Source organism: Nilaparvata lugens, chromosome 10, assembly GCF_014356525.2.
Source record: "Nilaparvata lugens isolate BPH chromosome 10, ASM1435652v1, whole genome shotgun sequence".
NCBI lineage: Eukaryota > Metazoa > Arthropoda > Insecta > Hemiptera > Delphacidae > Nilaparvata > Nilaparvata lugens.
This window is the reverse complement of record NC_052513.1, coordinates 40022848-40039671: the sequence shown is the minus strand read 5'-3', so window position 1 is coordinate 40039671 and position 16824 is coordinate 40022848. Positions and strand designations below refer to the sequence as shown.

The 16824-nt window shown below is 32.0% G+C and overlaps 1 protein-coding gene across 2 annotated transcripts in view; it reads right to left on the bottom strand.

Moving 5' to 3' along the window:
- Nucleotides 1-2307: 2307 nt before the first annotated feature.
- LOC111046864 (protein starmaker) overlaps nucleotides 2308-16824 on the bottom strand; it is a 37858-nt gene continuing 23341 nt past the window's right edge. Inside the window, exons 3-5 of one of the 2 annotated variants that reach the window (XM_022332501.2) lie at nucleotides 10534-10611; nucleotides 8050-8154; nucleotides 2308-6795 (exon numbers count right to left, since the gene is read on the bottom strand). In XM_022332501.2, coding sequence (XP_022188193.1) covers nucleotides 6776-6795; nucleotides 8050-8154; nucleotides 10534-10611 — 203 coding nt within the window. In that variant the 3' untranslated portion in view covers nucleotides 2308-6775. The remainder of the gene's footprint in view (nucleotides 6796-8049; nucleotides 8155-10533; nucleotides 10612-16824) is intronic. The other variant, XM_022332502.2, reaches the window with a different exon arrangement.

Genomic DNA, 16824 nt, shown 5'->3' with positions numbered 1-16824 from the left:
TACTGAAATGCTAGTGAAACTAATCAATATTTTTCTTGAATAATAAAATTACGCTGATAAAGCATTAATTTTGGCACATGTTAAACAATCAGGTTATATTGATTGTTGATACCTCTGTTTTGGATGGATAGATAATTTTGTTCCAAAAATGATATTTTTGAAATGTAATATGTTGTTTTAATATTGTCAATTGGATTTATTTCAACCCTGTTCCTCTTATCATTTTTAGTTGCATGTTTCCTGGAATATACAGATAGATTCCATACAGAGTCTATAGTGGAAGTCCACGTTATAATGGTAGTAGTACCGTATTTAACATATTGTTGTTTTTATCTTTGTCTAGCATTCGACAAAGCAGATAGCGCTTTCCTTTTCTACCTCTGCAACTTTGCCATATCGTTTTTTAACAATGTAGAAATATAATTGATTAAAATATTCAATCTCAATTATAAAAATCTATTATCTATGCATCAAAAATTTATTTTCTTGACGAATAAAATAATGTATCCTATGAATTACATCTTGTAATTCATCACTCTACATATTACTCTAAAAAGTTTATATTAAAATAAGATATACCAGTATCGGCTATCCTTTATAGAAGGCAGTGGCAAGGCAGAAAATCGGCAATCATGTTCTCCTATCTCTCTCTCCGCTGTCCGTGGACCTCACTGAAGTATTCTTACTATAGAATTATCTGACTCTACAAACAAAACATTTATTAAGAATGTGTCAAATGCAATAGATTTTAAAATACAAGGTGCGGCAGTCAATCGGGCGATTTTGCAACAGCGCTTGTGTTCGTTTGGCTGGAGTGGGGAGAACGATGTGAGAACGCCCATCGTGTGGAAAACTTCAAAGCATTTTAGTAGCAATGGAGTAGTGGACAGGAGCACAGCGTGCTTATGCCGTAAAAGCATTTTATAAAAACGGGGACAGCTATGTGATCGCTCAGCGTGAATTTAGAAGAGAGTTCGAGATTCATCGTAATAATGCTGTTCCATCAGCCAATGCCATAAAGACCTGGGCTCGTAACTTTGAGGCAACTGGTTCTACAGTGAAGAAGAGAGGGGGTAGTGCAAAAAAAGTGCGTACACCAGAGATATAGCGGTAGTTAGAGAGGCCTTTGAACGGAGTCCACGCCGCTTTTTCATCATTCTGTGGCACTTGGGCTTTCAGACCGCAGCGTTCGACGAATCTTACATCAAGATCTTCATTTCCATGCGTACAAAATTCAAATTGTTCATGCATTACAGGACCAAGACCATGGAAACAGACTTCAATTTTGTGAGACACTTCTGCAGTTGATTAATGGAAACCAGAATCTTATTAACAACTTACTGATGAGCGACGAAGCACATTTCCATTTGTCAGGATACGTTAACAAGCAAAATTTCCGCTATTGGTCAGACGCAAACATGTACGAAATCCACGAGAAACCAGTCCATAGCTTGAAAGTTACTGTATGGTGTGCGATATCCTCTTTTGCAATTATTGGTCCCTACTTCTTTGAAGATGAGAGGGAAAGGGCTGCAACTGTGACAGGGGAACGCTATGTCCAAATGTTGCAGAATTTCTTAGCTCCTGCAATTGCTCATCTTCCTGTGAACGAAGACACGTTCTTCCAACAAGATGGGGCTACCAGTCGCACTGCAAGAAAGTCCATGGCAACTGTAAGGAACATGTTTCCCAATCATGTAATCTCGAGACATGGGGATATCGGATGGCCGGCCAGATCCCCCGATCTTTCAGCCTGCGATTTTTTTCTGTGGGGCTACTTAAAAGGAAAAGTGTTTATGTCTCCAGCACCACACACAATTCAGGAGTTGAAAAATCGAATTCAGAATGAAATTGAACAAATTCCAGTGGAGATGCTGCAACGTGTAATGAGCGATGTTAGCAGAAGACTTACTGAGTGCATACATAGGAATGGTGGACATCTGACAGATGTTATTTTTCGAAAATAAGACTTTTCTTTTCTATTTTTTTAGTTTTTTGAGTTTTTAAACTAAATGCTACTACCTTTACTCTGTATTTTTGTATGTTTCATGTCAATAAATCTAATCATTCACTCTTAATAACGCTTTTAAAATCGCCCGATTGACTGCCGCACTCTGTATTAGCCTATTGATTATAAGTATGTTCTTCCTTACGAAATGCTGTCAGTTTAAATTAAAAGTTGAAACATATTACGTATGGAAAATAAATGTTAAGAAGACTATTTAAGGATACAAGGAATATCATTAGATTCGCAAATGTCTTCTAATATTTTAAGGATAATGGGGGTTGAAAATGAAACTCACACAATCAACTATGTGCATATATTTTCGAAGCAAATACATAATATGTGCTACATACCATATTCATGTACTGTACCGTCTAGTCTATTGAATATAGAAATGTTACATTTTTCGACTAGATCGGTCTTCTAAATGTTTTATAATAATTTTGTTCGATTACACAACAGTTCTCTAACATAAATACATTTTCAGTAAAAAATACAACCGTCTACGATTTTACTGCTCTCCCCTAATTATACATTCTAAGTATAATTTTTAGTTGATTAGTTTGTCACAAATTTCTACTGAATATGATTTTGTTGTGATTATATGATCTTGGAGATTTAATCAAGTTAATGGGATCTCAAAAATAATACTGATTGTTGTGATTAATATTATTTTTTAAAATTCAATTAAAAGAAACTTAGTCTCATCTTTTCATGGAGTTATGTCAGTCCTCTCAATTGATTGAATATGGGTGTCATCAATGAATAACGTACATTCTATAATAATTATATAATTTTATTACCACCAGTGTACCGGTATGTATAATTCATAAGGAATTATCTGTTTAATGGAAGGATTTATAAGTCCTATCAGTTTCTTCAATGATGAGCTCAAAATTGAAACTGTTTTAATCTTTATTCAGTTATTAATGGAATCTAAGTTATTTTGAAGTTGCTATGAATTAGTCTGAATATGATCCTTTACATTTTCATTTAGCTGGATTTTACAGAATACCGCATTTTATTATAGTTACATTTTTATAATAATTCAATCATATCATTGATGCTATTTGAACAATCTTTTTTCCATATTTCTTGTTTCTTCCTTGGAAAAATATAATACACTAGGGGCCGCTTGCACAAAAGTCTGTTAAATTTCAACCGTGATTGATTCCACAAGAACCAATCAGAGATGCCGTCCTATCAAAAAGGCCTTCTCTGATTAGTTCCTATGAAATTAATTACTGTTTAAATTTAACCGGGCCTATGAGGAAGAATGGTGGAACAAGAATTATAACGTTGAGCGATCAAGTCACCATATTAAACAGACAGATCTATTTGAGGTTATGTTTATATTATTTTTCAATGATGTTCTAGTCTGTTTGGTAGAGGCTTTTTTAAAGGATTTTAGTGAATTTTCAGTACCTATACTTAAATTCAATAAAATATGTTGCATTAGGAGGTCATGAGAGGTCGGTGAGAAATGTGCCTTTAATGTTTCATGATAAAGCATCATGTGTAAATTAGTGGTTATGAACTCAATATTTCCAGTACCGGTATTACAATTTACCATGTTTTTTGGTTCTATTTAAGTTTTTTGTTTAGTTGCATTCAATTCAATGAATATTTTATACCTGAAAAATTGTTTCTATTTGATATAACCTTCTAATTATTGGATAGAAGGTCCAAACTTTCAGGTATTCTATGACGCTCTTGGTTTGTATGCATTTCAGGTTTTGAGGGTCAAATTATCATTGGATATAATTAATTGAGGAATATTTATATTCTATATGAATGGAATGTTCACAAAGGAATAATGTTAGTATATTTATAACTATTCTCTTGTCAGTAAAATAATGCAACTCATTGGTTTGGGAACATGAGGGTCACGGTCACGGATGTGCCTCAAAACGCTCAACGTGTAAAGTCTGTAAAGGAATTGAAATATAATATATTTAACAACATATCTATCAGATAAATTTTATTCACATTAGGGTAGATAGGGGCCTACTCATAGTTAGTTACTGAATGTATCATTGAAATACATTTATTGTATGTTATTATAGGCCTACGGTACTCAAGATAAACAGAGCTAGGTACTTCATTTTACTTTTATCTGGAATCATAAATGCGTGTATCCTTCAGTTTACCTATAGTTCTGAAATCAATATTTTAAATGCATTGAAGCCTTGAGGTTTACCAATATTTCTCGCCAATTCAATCCGAAATCAATAGATAAAATATTATCTGATATAGATAAATTTCGCTCTTTTTAGATAGGAGAAGAGAAACCTTATTTTGTTCTCTCTAATTAATATTTTTTCTGTGTCTCACCTTAAACTCTATCATTTCTCGATAATGTCCTAATAATACTGTTTTACAATTCCATTTATTTAACAGATTACATCTTTTTTCCTTCATAATTTATCCTTCAACTCTTCGTTCACATTAATGACAATATTACAATAGACTATCTGGTAGTAAACAATATGGATTGAAATCTATATCACATACACAATTCCATTTAGGCCAATATTATAATGACTGGATACTGTTGTTATGAATAATTTTCGAATAAATTTTATCCACGAAAATACATCGAATATCCTTTGGAGTTAGTTTTAGCAGAAAAATAAATATCATGCGGAAATCAACTAACATTAAAATGCTGATTACTCGTGTAGATATTTTGCTGTACTAAGATTACTGTAACAGATTGTAAAAAATATTCTGTTCTAAGATCACAACAATTGACAAAATATACATCCAATATATAAGAATAAAGTAATTGGAATATCTATTAGTTTTGGAAAATTGACTACATACATATACGATCACATGAAAAGCGTTCAATGTATTACAACAATATTTAATTATGAGTATTATTGATAGATAAACGAAATCAGTTTTTGTAGGTATTATAACGCTGAATGAGACAATGATTACATTATTTATTACAGTATTGACGTTATTTTTCAAGAAGTACATACTTGTATATACATAAATATTATGGAAATTGTATAGTGATGCGACCATTGTTCATACATCATAGAAACTTACGCAAACAATTAATTATCAAGATGTCTTTAAAGCTTTAGAGAGGGCTTTCCACAATACAGCTGAGCATTATTAATCTTGGTATACATTGACATTGACATATTGACTGCAAGGACTTGTAATAAACTGACACTGAATATTATTATTAAACACAGATTATTTGAAAACACATTTAGATACGTCTTCACATTGACAAGCTTTACAGTTGGATGCTTTGAGTAAGTTAACATTGAGTACACTTAGAAGGAAGATTCATGTTGAAAACATGAAACAAGTTTTAAATTTATACACTATATATTATCAGAGAGGTGATTTGCTACAATGAATCAGAGGAAAATGAGCAGTTTACCTATTTAAATTTTCCACATATTTGACAAGAAATGATAAATTCTTGGTGAGTAAGCAGCTCACCTTATAATTTACGCTATTATTTTATTGGTCAACTAAAATTTTTCTTGTTAGAAACTCTATTTTCATTTGTTTTTTTATCTCAATTCCTTCTCCCTCTCCTTCAAAAAATGAGCAGGGAACTTATATTCGAATTTTTCACATATTTGACTAGAGATGATTTATTGTTAGTAAACAATAACTTACCTTATGATTCAGGATATTATTTTATTGGTCAACTAAAATTTTCCTTGTCAGAATCTCTATTTTCATTTGTTTTTTTATCTTAACTCCTTCTTCTTTTCCTTCGAAATATATGACATTTCTTCCTATCAACGTTTAAGATTTCCATCCTTCTCCATTTAACATTTTGCATTAACATGTCCCTTTTAAATTCGGCCTTCACTATACTTCTTACTACAGTATTTAAAGAATTTATTTTTTATGAGCTCATTGAATCAATTTTTGATAACTACTGGGAGAGAATATGATCATTATCAATGTTTTTATAATTTGTGAGAAGAGTGAGAATATTTTTACATGAAACTGTAACTGTTTTTTTGAAAGTTAATTTCCAATTTCTTCAATAATTCAGTAATAATATCCCATTCTCTGAGATAATATAATCATTATCAATGTTTTTATAATATCTTGAATATGATCATTATCATTCTTTGATCATTTCTGAGTGAAAATATCTTGAGAATATTTTTACATAAATTTGAAACTGTTTTTTTTTAAGTTAATTTCCAATTTCTTCAATAATTCAGTAATAATATCCCATTCTCTGAGATAATATAATCATTATCAATGTTTATATAATTTTTTCTGAGTGAGAATATTTTTAATATCTAAGAATATGGCCATTATCAATTTCTGATTATTTCTGAGTGAGAATATTTTTCTACATAAAACTGAAACTGTTTTTTGAATGTTAATTCCTAATTTCTTCAATGATTCAGTAATCATCTTCAATTTCTGAAGATGTTTGTGTATTACCCCCTACCTTCCTTACCCCCAATATTCCAACATTACATTCATGAGATAGGCTACATCAATGTAATCAGAATGTATGCATATAAACTTTATGTTTATATAAACTGTATTTAAGCTTATAAACTTTAGATTCACCTCCATTATTCTATCAATCTAGTTGCTCATTTCCCTCTGATTCAGGTAGTTGATAGAAATTAGAATACAATTGTTATTCTTATAGTAATCAAGCATTAAATGCAGAAATAATTGATATTTTAATTGAATCGATTGCAGTCATATATTGTTGGCATTCTCATTCTTCTTCAAGGAAGATTTTCTCCACTTCAATCTTCAGTGTTTCGAGTTTTGTTCTGGAAAAAAATGTTGAAAGATTAATAAAATAGTAGTTAATCAGGGAAGTAAGACAGAAATACAAATTAGTGAATCAAATTTGAATAGTAAGGCCCGGTTGCACAACAGCCGGTTAAATTTTAACCGTGATTAATTTCACGAGAACCAATCAGAGAAACCGTCTTTTCAAAAACGCCTTCTCTGATTGGTTCTCGTGAAATTAATCACGGTTAAAATTTAGCCGGCTGTTGTGCAACCGGGCCTATGTGTACCCATAGTACCTCCATCCTCTAATACTATTTTTTTTTGTAATGGTGTTATCATAAAAGTGTTGTAAGTAGCCGACATGATAGTTCGTGAAATATCATAACTAGTAGTTCTGTGAACAGTAGACCTCACGCAGTATTCTCATCCACAAGTACCTGATTGAAACTATAGACCTTATGGAAATACAGCAATAGACTGGCTTCTCCACACATCTGTGTAATCACTTGTCAGCTGATTTATGATGAATAATTCTATAGTCTGATTTTTACTCTAATATTGGCGTATAAAGGAGGCTCCTTTTTCCTTTCATATTATCCTTGAAATGCAAAATTTCCAAAAACCTTGTATATAAGTCGACGCGCAATTAAAAAAAGAACATACCTGTCAAATTTCATGAAAATCTATTACCGCGTTTCGCCGTAAATGCGCAACATAAAAACATATAAACATTTAAACATTAAGAGAAATGCCAAACCGTCGACTTGAATCTTAGACCTCACTTCGCTCGGTCAATTACTCCAGTATTCAAGAAATAACACTGAGTTACTGCTCATAACTCAGTTCTGCATAGAAATTGGTCAAACATATAGTAGGTCCACTAATAACAAGTTTATTCATGAAAATTTAGACTTTTTGAATAATAATTAAGTTACTGTTCTAGATTTTTTAATTTTACACTCTAATAGTATCTATTTGATTCACAATTTGCTTGTTTATCTGAGTATTGAAGAGCGTAAATTGTATTTTGAAAAGTGAAAGTGACATATCCAACATTTTGATTTGGACAGTATAGTATAAATTGGAGATGGGACAGTTTTGGGCATGAGCCTGTTGTGCCTCTACTCATGTTAAGTTTTTGTACACAATGTGATAAAAATAAATAAACAAATTAGAATAAAATTTGATTAAATTTTATTCATGGATGTTTGTTTTATTACATAGAACATGGCATCTACATGATATAGTCTCATTATAAATTATTCTATAATCTAGGAGTTGTAACTGACCTTTCTGTTGTTTACTGCTCTTGGACTTCTCTGACTTTTCCGGCTTATCTGATTGAGTTTCAGTCTTTTCCTTGTCAGGGCTGTCTTTGCTTTCAGATTTCCCTGCTAAATAGAGGAAATTATCTAAAATATTCAGTCAGAAATTATTGGGTATATCACGTAAATTCATTACAAGATAAAAACACTTTAATTCCATGGGCTACTTTTATACAAATTAATAAAAACAATATAAAAACCTTGTAGTACCCTTTATTGTTATAAACTTTAAAATAGTTCAACGACTAGTTCCGACACTAACTTACGTTATTTTCAACTTGAAAGTATTTTAAAGTTTTTAATAATAAGGGTACTACAAGGGTTTCATTACAAGATGTATGCGATTGTAGGTTTTTGGAGGTCATTGAATGAAGGCAAAAAATTTCAAAAATAATTAAACCAATGAATGAAGTCAGAAAATGATAAATGATAATTATTTAACGAAAATCCAAAGCTGAATGCAGTACAGTAAATCACCCCGAAGACTTCTGCTACTGCAAATATTGACAACAGGGTTAACAGCTATAGTGAGGTCCACGTTATAATGGCAGTGTTTGATTAGCAATGGTATTGCTATCCTTGTCTATCATTCAACAAAGGGGATAGCGCTATCAATGAGAGATACCATCAAAAAATTATTTGCCATCCCGGGAATCAGGTTACATTCAAACTCACCCTAGGGTGAGCATACCTGACTAGCAATTAGGAGGTACCGGGTTCGATTCCAGGGCTGGCAAATAAATCTTGGATAGTAGCTCTCATGATTTCCATCAAGCTGTTAACTCTGTTGTCAATATTTGCAGCAGCATAAGTCTTCTGGGTGGTTTACAGCATTAAACTTTGAATTTACGTTCAATAATAATTATTTATCGATTAGCATTTGAATAAATTCAATTCTCCATCAATTGCCGTTTGTAAAATCTCATAGATATTGCAATTATCGATGGATTATCTGAAATATTACTTCGGAAAGCAAGTATTTTATATAAATTTATTAGATGTAGATGTATGCAATCGTAGTTTAAATTACAGTAATGGAAGAAGCAATATAATAGTATTTATTAATTATTATTAAACGAAATTCCAATTAAATGCTGTGAATCACCCCGAAGACTTCTGCTACTGCAAATATTGACAACTGGGTAAACAGCTAGATGGAAATGATGAGAGCTACACACTATACAAAAATTATTTGTCAGCCCGGGAATCGAACCCAGTACCTCCTAATTGCCGGTCAGGAATGCTTACCCTTACACCAAACTGACAACCTCTGGATAGCAGCGCTCATTTCATACAATTTATTGTATAAATATTTTATATATTTATTTGTTAGTTTTCACTTTTAAAGCAGAAGCTGTTCAAGTACAAGCCCCATTTATTCAATTTGTAATTTTAATTGAAATGAAATTGTAGATGGATATTCTATAATATAATAGAGGAAAGAATTTGCTTATACAGGTACTGGATAGGAAATTCATGAATGACATATCATCACGTCTGAACAACAAAACTGATTAACTTGAGATTTTGCATAAAGATTATTAATTAAACTTGAATTTTAAAAAACACTTTTGAAGTAAAAATGCACTTACTTTTGTAGTGACGATCGTTTCGACCCGACCTGTTGTTGGTCATCAGACTGTGGGAATTTACTCAGATGACAAGGCTATGTGTGGTAAGGGATGAAGGTTGTGGAATAGGTTGTTGTGGGGGTTGGGTTGGTGGATACTTAGTGAGGCGGTAATTTTGAACACTGTGGATTATTTTGTCAAAGAGTGTGTGGGAAGAGAAATTTATTTGATCATTTAGGAGACTGTTGGGAAACTGATTTGTGTGGTTGTAAATTTCGTATTGTTCCAATACATTGAGTTTTCTGCTTTTTTGTGAGATATGGAGGATTTCAAGATTGGTGGCGATGTCGGTGTATGTGTGGTCTGTTGATATAATATGGTCAGCAAAGTTTGAGTGGCTATGTGGTTTATTAATGTGCTCAATGTGTTCTTTGTATCTTGTCTGAAAGTCACGTCCAGTCTGTCCGATATACAGTTTACTACAATCATTACATTTCAATTTGTAGATGCCTGGTTGCTCAAATCTCTGTTTGTTTGTTTGGTAATTTTGAAAATTTTTTCTCAGTGAATTTGTTGTTTTAAAGGCAATTCTGTATTTGAGTTACTTAAAAGATGATGCTACTTTCTGTGATTTTTTGTTGTAGTATGTGAGTGTGATGAATTTTTGGTCATTTTCCATATTATTCTTGGTTGATGATTTTGTTCACACAAAATCATCAACCAAGATGATTTGTTCTCCACAAAATGAGAACAATTTATAATGAATAAATTCAAGATTTCAGTAGGTCAAATTTCAGTTTTCCTATTGGAAAAGTTTTTAATTGGACCCTTGGTGAGTGCTAGTCATAAATAAATTATTCAGTACTATTCCACCCACCTTTTTGTTTATTCTTGCTTTTGTCAGGAGGAATATCGGACCTCTCTTTCTCAGGACTGTCCTTGCTCTCAGATTTGCCTGAAAAATTCATCAAGAATGATTAGTATGCTAGTTATCTACCAAACTCTGTTTAAATTTGCCTGGAGAAAATCGTTGATCACATAATTAGAAAATCTAGATACCGTATTCATTTAGTTATTCGTATTATTTTAAGATCTGTATCATTCATTTCTATGGTTTATGATCTTCTTTTCATATCGTATTATTCAAAATAATATCACTAAACTTAGTTATAGCATAGAGAAACAATAGCATAAGTAGATATCCCATGATATAGGGCGTTTATGTCGCAACTTTTACTGTTATCTCAAGCTGATAGTCCACGTAGTTCTTTCCTGTGAAGCATTATGACGCTGGTAGTCTCTCATGTTGTGCCGTTCATACACTCTTATCCGGTCAAAACAGTAAAAATCGACAGTAATCGGCTTGAGATAACAGTAAAAATTGAGGCATGAACGCCCTGTACCATGGGATATCTACTTACGTAGATATTTGTTTCTCTATGGTTATAGTTATAGTTACATACTGGTCGCCAGATCTGGTTCTATATTGTCTTATTTCTTTAGGGCTACTTTTAATATAAATAAAAATATAAATCTCAGTACCCTTTTCAGCATTATTTAGTCACAACATGGTTCGGACATTAATGCAATTTTATTACATGGTTCTATATCTATATTCTAGGCTATGCCCATAAAAAATTATCAACTATAATATATCCTTTGATATTTGAGTTCTTAACCCTAAAGAGACACACTGGGGTGTTCCACACCCCAGGGATTTTTTTTCGGTTCTGCAGTTGACAATATCAAACAGATGGAAATTTTTGTCCAGTCTAAATTAGGTTTGTAGTATTGTCAACTACTCTCCACCACTTCCAGTCAGTAATAGCATTCTACAAGGTCACCAGCTCATCTTGTTCTTCGTTTGGGGTGTCTAACATCCCAGAGTGTCTTTTACGTAGGACTTTTAACAAACACTTTTATTACAAAGATTTACTTGTATTGTCACTACGAGTGTGGTATGGGATGATGATGGATCAGATTGGAATAAATGCTATGATTCTCTATAACTTGAGATTTGAAACAATAAAATGAAGAGACGTGAGTTTTTGATGAAGTTGTCATTGGCAATGATCAAGCCATTCGTTCAAACCGGATTTGGAGCTCCGTGTTGTAGGCCTAAGTGTTTTAGGCGGAACATACGTACTTCTAAAATTAGTATAAATATTGATAAGCAGTGCTTCACTTTCGATTTCTGTATGCACTTGGAACAAAAATGATAAGAAATGATGAAGTATGGGCTAAGTACTTGTTTTCTTCATATTTTTTAAAGAAAAATGAAAAATTAAATTGGGGTGTTCAACACCTCAGTGTGTCTACTGTGTTAGCATAAAGTAAATGTGTCTGTAGGGTTAATAATTAATTATTTACCCATTCATTTTCATTCCCTAAAAGCAATCAGTAACGATGCTTATAAAATTAGAAGCTATAGGATCACAAAATACAAAATAATTCTGGTATGTGCTTAATCAATAACAGGTCCAAGTTCTAAGGCTCTAAGAAAACTAAAGTCCGTACAAAATTACTAAAGGAATAAAAAACTAAAGTCAGTACAATATTACTTCTGACTTGGAGGAATATGCCGCGCAGAGAAGTGGAGGGAGATCAGCAAACTACAGTGATTAATAGTCATAGGTAGAAGCGCAGTTGCCAATTTTTTAGTCGTCTGACCGCTTTCAGACAGGAAACTTCGAATGTGTAGCATGAGCACTTGAACAGTCACTAGAAGTTGGAGAACGCTGGCCGCTTCAAAACGGCAACATCGCGCCTCTGTATCCCTCCCGCTGTATGCTTTCTCTGTTGCGCATGTCCATCCCAAGTAAGAAGTAATTTTGTACAGAGTATAAGTTACTATAAGTTTCGACGATAAATTATTAGTACTCATTTGAGCAGAGACCATAATATACAATCTAATAGGCTACCTACATAGAATATATAATCTACAAAGCTATTTGAGAAAACTCTAGGCCTAGGTCTATTTGAACCAGGCTAAAATTAAACCAATAAGCTTATTTTGAGAATACTTGAAAAAACTATTCGCCTCTGCTGCATAAATTTACTGGCTATTTATTAGACAAAATATTTACAGCACTGAAAATTGAGAAGCTAGAAACTGATTTCGGCTGAATTGACCTTCTGTAACTTATAACTCTTCAAATTTTTAAAATTTCACACATTACAAGCTAGAAGCTATACCCCAAACTACAGATATATTGAACAAAAAACACAAAAATAACTCTTCAAATTTTTAAAATTTCACACATTACGAGCTAGAAGCTATACCCCAAACTACAGATATATTGAACAGAAAACACAAAAATTGATACGGTATGGTGATTCTATGATTGCAGAATTTAAATTTAAATTGGAAGCCATTATAAAAATTAATCGCAGAAATTCTATTTCATTTCATTAGATTTGTAGAAAGTGGGATCATAACCTAAAGTAGATCGATGACTTTCTTTTACAAAAATTTTCTAAAGTAATCAATGAATAAGTTGATGAATGCTCAAGACGTTGATGCTAATATTATTTATTATATAGAAATAGACTTAGAACGTTGTCAAAAATCCACTTTAATTAAATCAAAATTGAAAATTAATATTAGTTGTAACTTACAGCTGATGATGTGTGAGCACACACGAAAGCATGCTCCTGTAAAATATTAATTTTTAATTTTTATTTAATTAAAGTGGAGTTTTGACAACGTTCTAAGTCTATTCAATTATGGAAAAGTTCCACAACATTCACGCTACAAACTTAATTATTATATAGGTATTAGAAATTGATTGTGGTATCAAAAAGTCTTAACACGAATATTTACATAATCAGTGTTGGTTCTCAATTATTTATAATTATAAAAACGTGTAGTGGTAACATTAACAGTGAAGAAAACGTTCATAGTGCTCAATATTAGAAAAGTGCTTCAAACATGTGAAAGAATGAAGATATATCACGAAATGTAAATGTGATGCATATGATATGAGTTACCGGGTATGAGGTATGAGGTGAGGTATAGAATAGAATAGAATATTATGACTGCCTTTATTTTTCCTAGAGAGCGAAGTTAGTGCGCAAGGGATAGTTAATTAAGGACTGAAAATTTTGTGAAGTGGACAACAACAAGACTTAACCTATTTCGGACTATGTGTTAAGGTGCGTACATATTTATATTTACGCGCCGCGAACATGAGCAATTCACTTTTAATCAGCTGATGCCAAGCTTTTTATATCTCTATTTTACCGTTTCTGTAAAAATACAGATATAGTCAGCTGATTGAAAGTGAATTGCTCATGTTCGCGGCGCGTATATCTGTACGCATCTTAACCTTATATAAATTTGGGAAAGGAATAGCACAAGGTTACCTTATATTTTCTTTCCCTATCATTTTAATGATGTACTTATTGTTTTTATATCTGTATCTTACCGTTTCTGTAAAGATACAGATATAGTCAGCTGATTAAAAGTGAATTGCTCATGTTCGCGGCGCGTATATCTGTACGCACCTCAACTTTTCTATTTTGATAAGAAGAAAGCTTTCAAACTGGGTTATCCTACCGTCGGTATCTAAAAGCTATGCTAAAATATACACTTTCAATATATACATACAATAATACAAGTGTTGAAGGCATTTTTACAGTGAATTGTTTTTCATTTTGAAACTTTTAGAGGGCAAAGAAAAACTACCACTGTAACAGGAGATTAATATTTTTTAAGGAAGGGGAATATTCATTTTTCATTCAGATGCTAAAGATTAAATGATAAGTGTAGAAAGGAAAGTTAGATAAGCTCTACACTGCACCGTTAGTTGATTAAATACCTAAGAAAAAACGTTCTAGAGATCTAGAGAGAATATCAGCTTGAGAGAATAATATCTAAACTATCTACAGTATCTACAGTACCGGTATCTATTTATCTACTGTGCTAAAAAAATCATATTTTATTTAAAAAAATCCATTTGTCTCCCATTCATAAAATTGATAAATTATATAAGTTTCAGAGTCCAGTTCCATAGAGAAACAATAGCATAAGTAGATATCCCATGATATAGGGCGTTTATGTCGCAACTTTTACTATTATCTCAAGCCGATAGTTCATGTAATTCTTTCCCGTAAAGCTGTGTGATACTTGTAGTCTCTCATATTGTGCCGTTCATACACTCTCACCCCAACAAAACAGTGAAATTCGACAATAATCAACAGTAAACGGCTTGAGATAACAGTAAAAGTTGCGACATAAACGCCCTATACCATGGGATATCTACTTACGCTATTGTTTATCTATGAAAGTACTCTAGTAGGACTACCTTACTGAGGATAGTATATTTATAGCTATTCTTGCTACAATATCGTACTACTTTTTTGGAAGGAATCTCCAAATAAATACTTTTGTCTACAACTATGAATGTTCTAAACTGGAGTTTGGATATAGTGTTGGGATTTAGAGTATAGAGTATATTTTGGAGTTTTGGAGTATAGAGTTTGGAGTTTGTATATTTATGAGAGCTACTTGGTTGTATTATCAACAAAATTTATATTAAGGCCTGGTTGCACAACAGCCGTTAAATCTTAACCGTGATTAATTTCTCGAGGACCAATCAGAGAAGGCGTTTTTGAAAAGACGACTTCTCTGATTGGTTCTTGTGAAAAGAAATATTAATCACGGTTAATATTTAACCGGCTGTTGTGCAACCGGCACTAGGTCTAATAATGTACGTTTTTTCTAGGGCGACTTGGTATATTATTACGTCTACAACCAAGAATAAGGGTCAAAACTATTATTCAAATACAATATTTTCAATAATGATTAGGGGTTCAATCTATTTACATATCAGAAGAAGAAGGAAGATTATTGACTGTGCCATAGTCTTAAGTTCTTTGAAGATTATAGGGTTATTTATAGGGGTATGTGCAAAGGAGTAAACTGTATAGACAAAGACAGACAAATAAATTTGAAGGGTTTTCGGTCATTGGTCATACTTTTCTTGAAAAAAATGGTAGCTAACTAATTTCGTGGACTGTGAGAACGATCTTAATTTTCTTTAAATTAGCAAATATTGGACAGGTTTTCATATTACAACTTGCATTATATACGGTAGTGTGAAAGTTGTTGTATTATTCTGCAAAAATCACATTTGATGGAATAATTGTTAAGTATTCTTGATCAATTTGATATACAGTTATAATGACTATAGTTAAAATGTTATTGGTTTGAATAAAAATGTAGTGTTAGTATGCAATGAGTCTTGCAAGACCTGGCAATACGTTGTCATTTGTGATAAATAATCAATCAATCAATCTATGGCTAATTTGCTACTTGATTACTGCGCATGCGTTTCATATTCTTCCATGACATCTAACGTCTTAATTTACAAATTTAGGCTTTAATCAAATATGCTTGAAGCTTATATGCCAGATTGCACTTTGCAGTAGTAAGTAGCTTCAATAACTATAAGATCAACTTTAAATTTAAATCTCGAAAAAATTGAATGGCAAAAGCTGCACAAACCAAGATGAATTATGTTCATAATACTTGTTGATCCATTATTAAATATAACAAATTATTGAAATTATTAAAATTCATGTTTAATTAATTCGATTATTTCAAAAAAGGTTACCAGCTCAAAAAAGGCTCTATAAAAGCTTCAATCTAGGAAAACTCGACTAATTCTACTTTTTCAATCATCAAACATTAAAATTCTAAAGCTGCGTTTACACCAAAGTTAATAGCAAAATGTTAATAACTTAATCCTTATAGATTCTATTAGATTGAACATATCTTATCATACACATGATGTGCATATGTGTTTGTCAAGCTCCGTTTAATCTAATAGAATCCATAAGGATTAAGTTATTAACATTTTGTTGATAACTTTGGTGTAACCCCAGCTGTAGTTTCTGTTGTTTTTAAGTGAAAATGAACTAAATTTCAGAGAAGTGAAATCATAACCATATTTCGGATTTGTTATCTAAATTTGGGAGAGAAATAGTAACAAGGAGTATCCTTAGTTTTTCTCTCTCGGTCAGTGTTCTCTTGTAAAAATGATAAATAAAATAACTAGCCAAAAACAATACTGTAATATTAATTTTCCACGTTTTATAAAATCTATCAAAATCTTCTAGTCGATCAAAATCAACCAGGGTTTAGATTGAATTAGTTGGGTTGTTA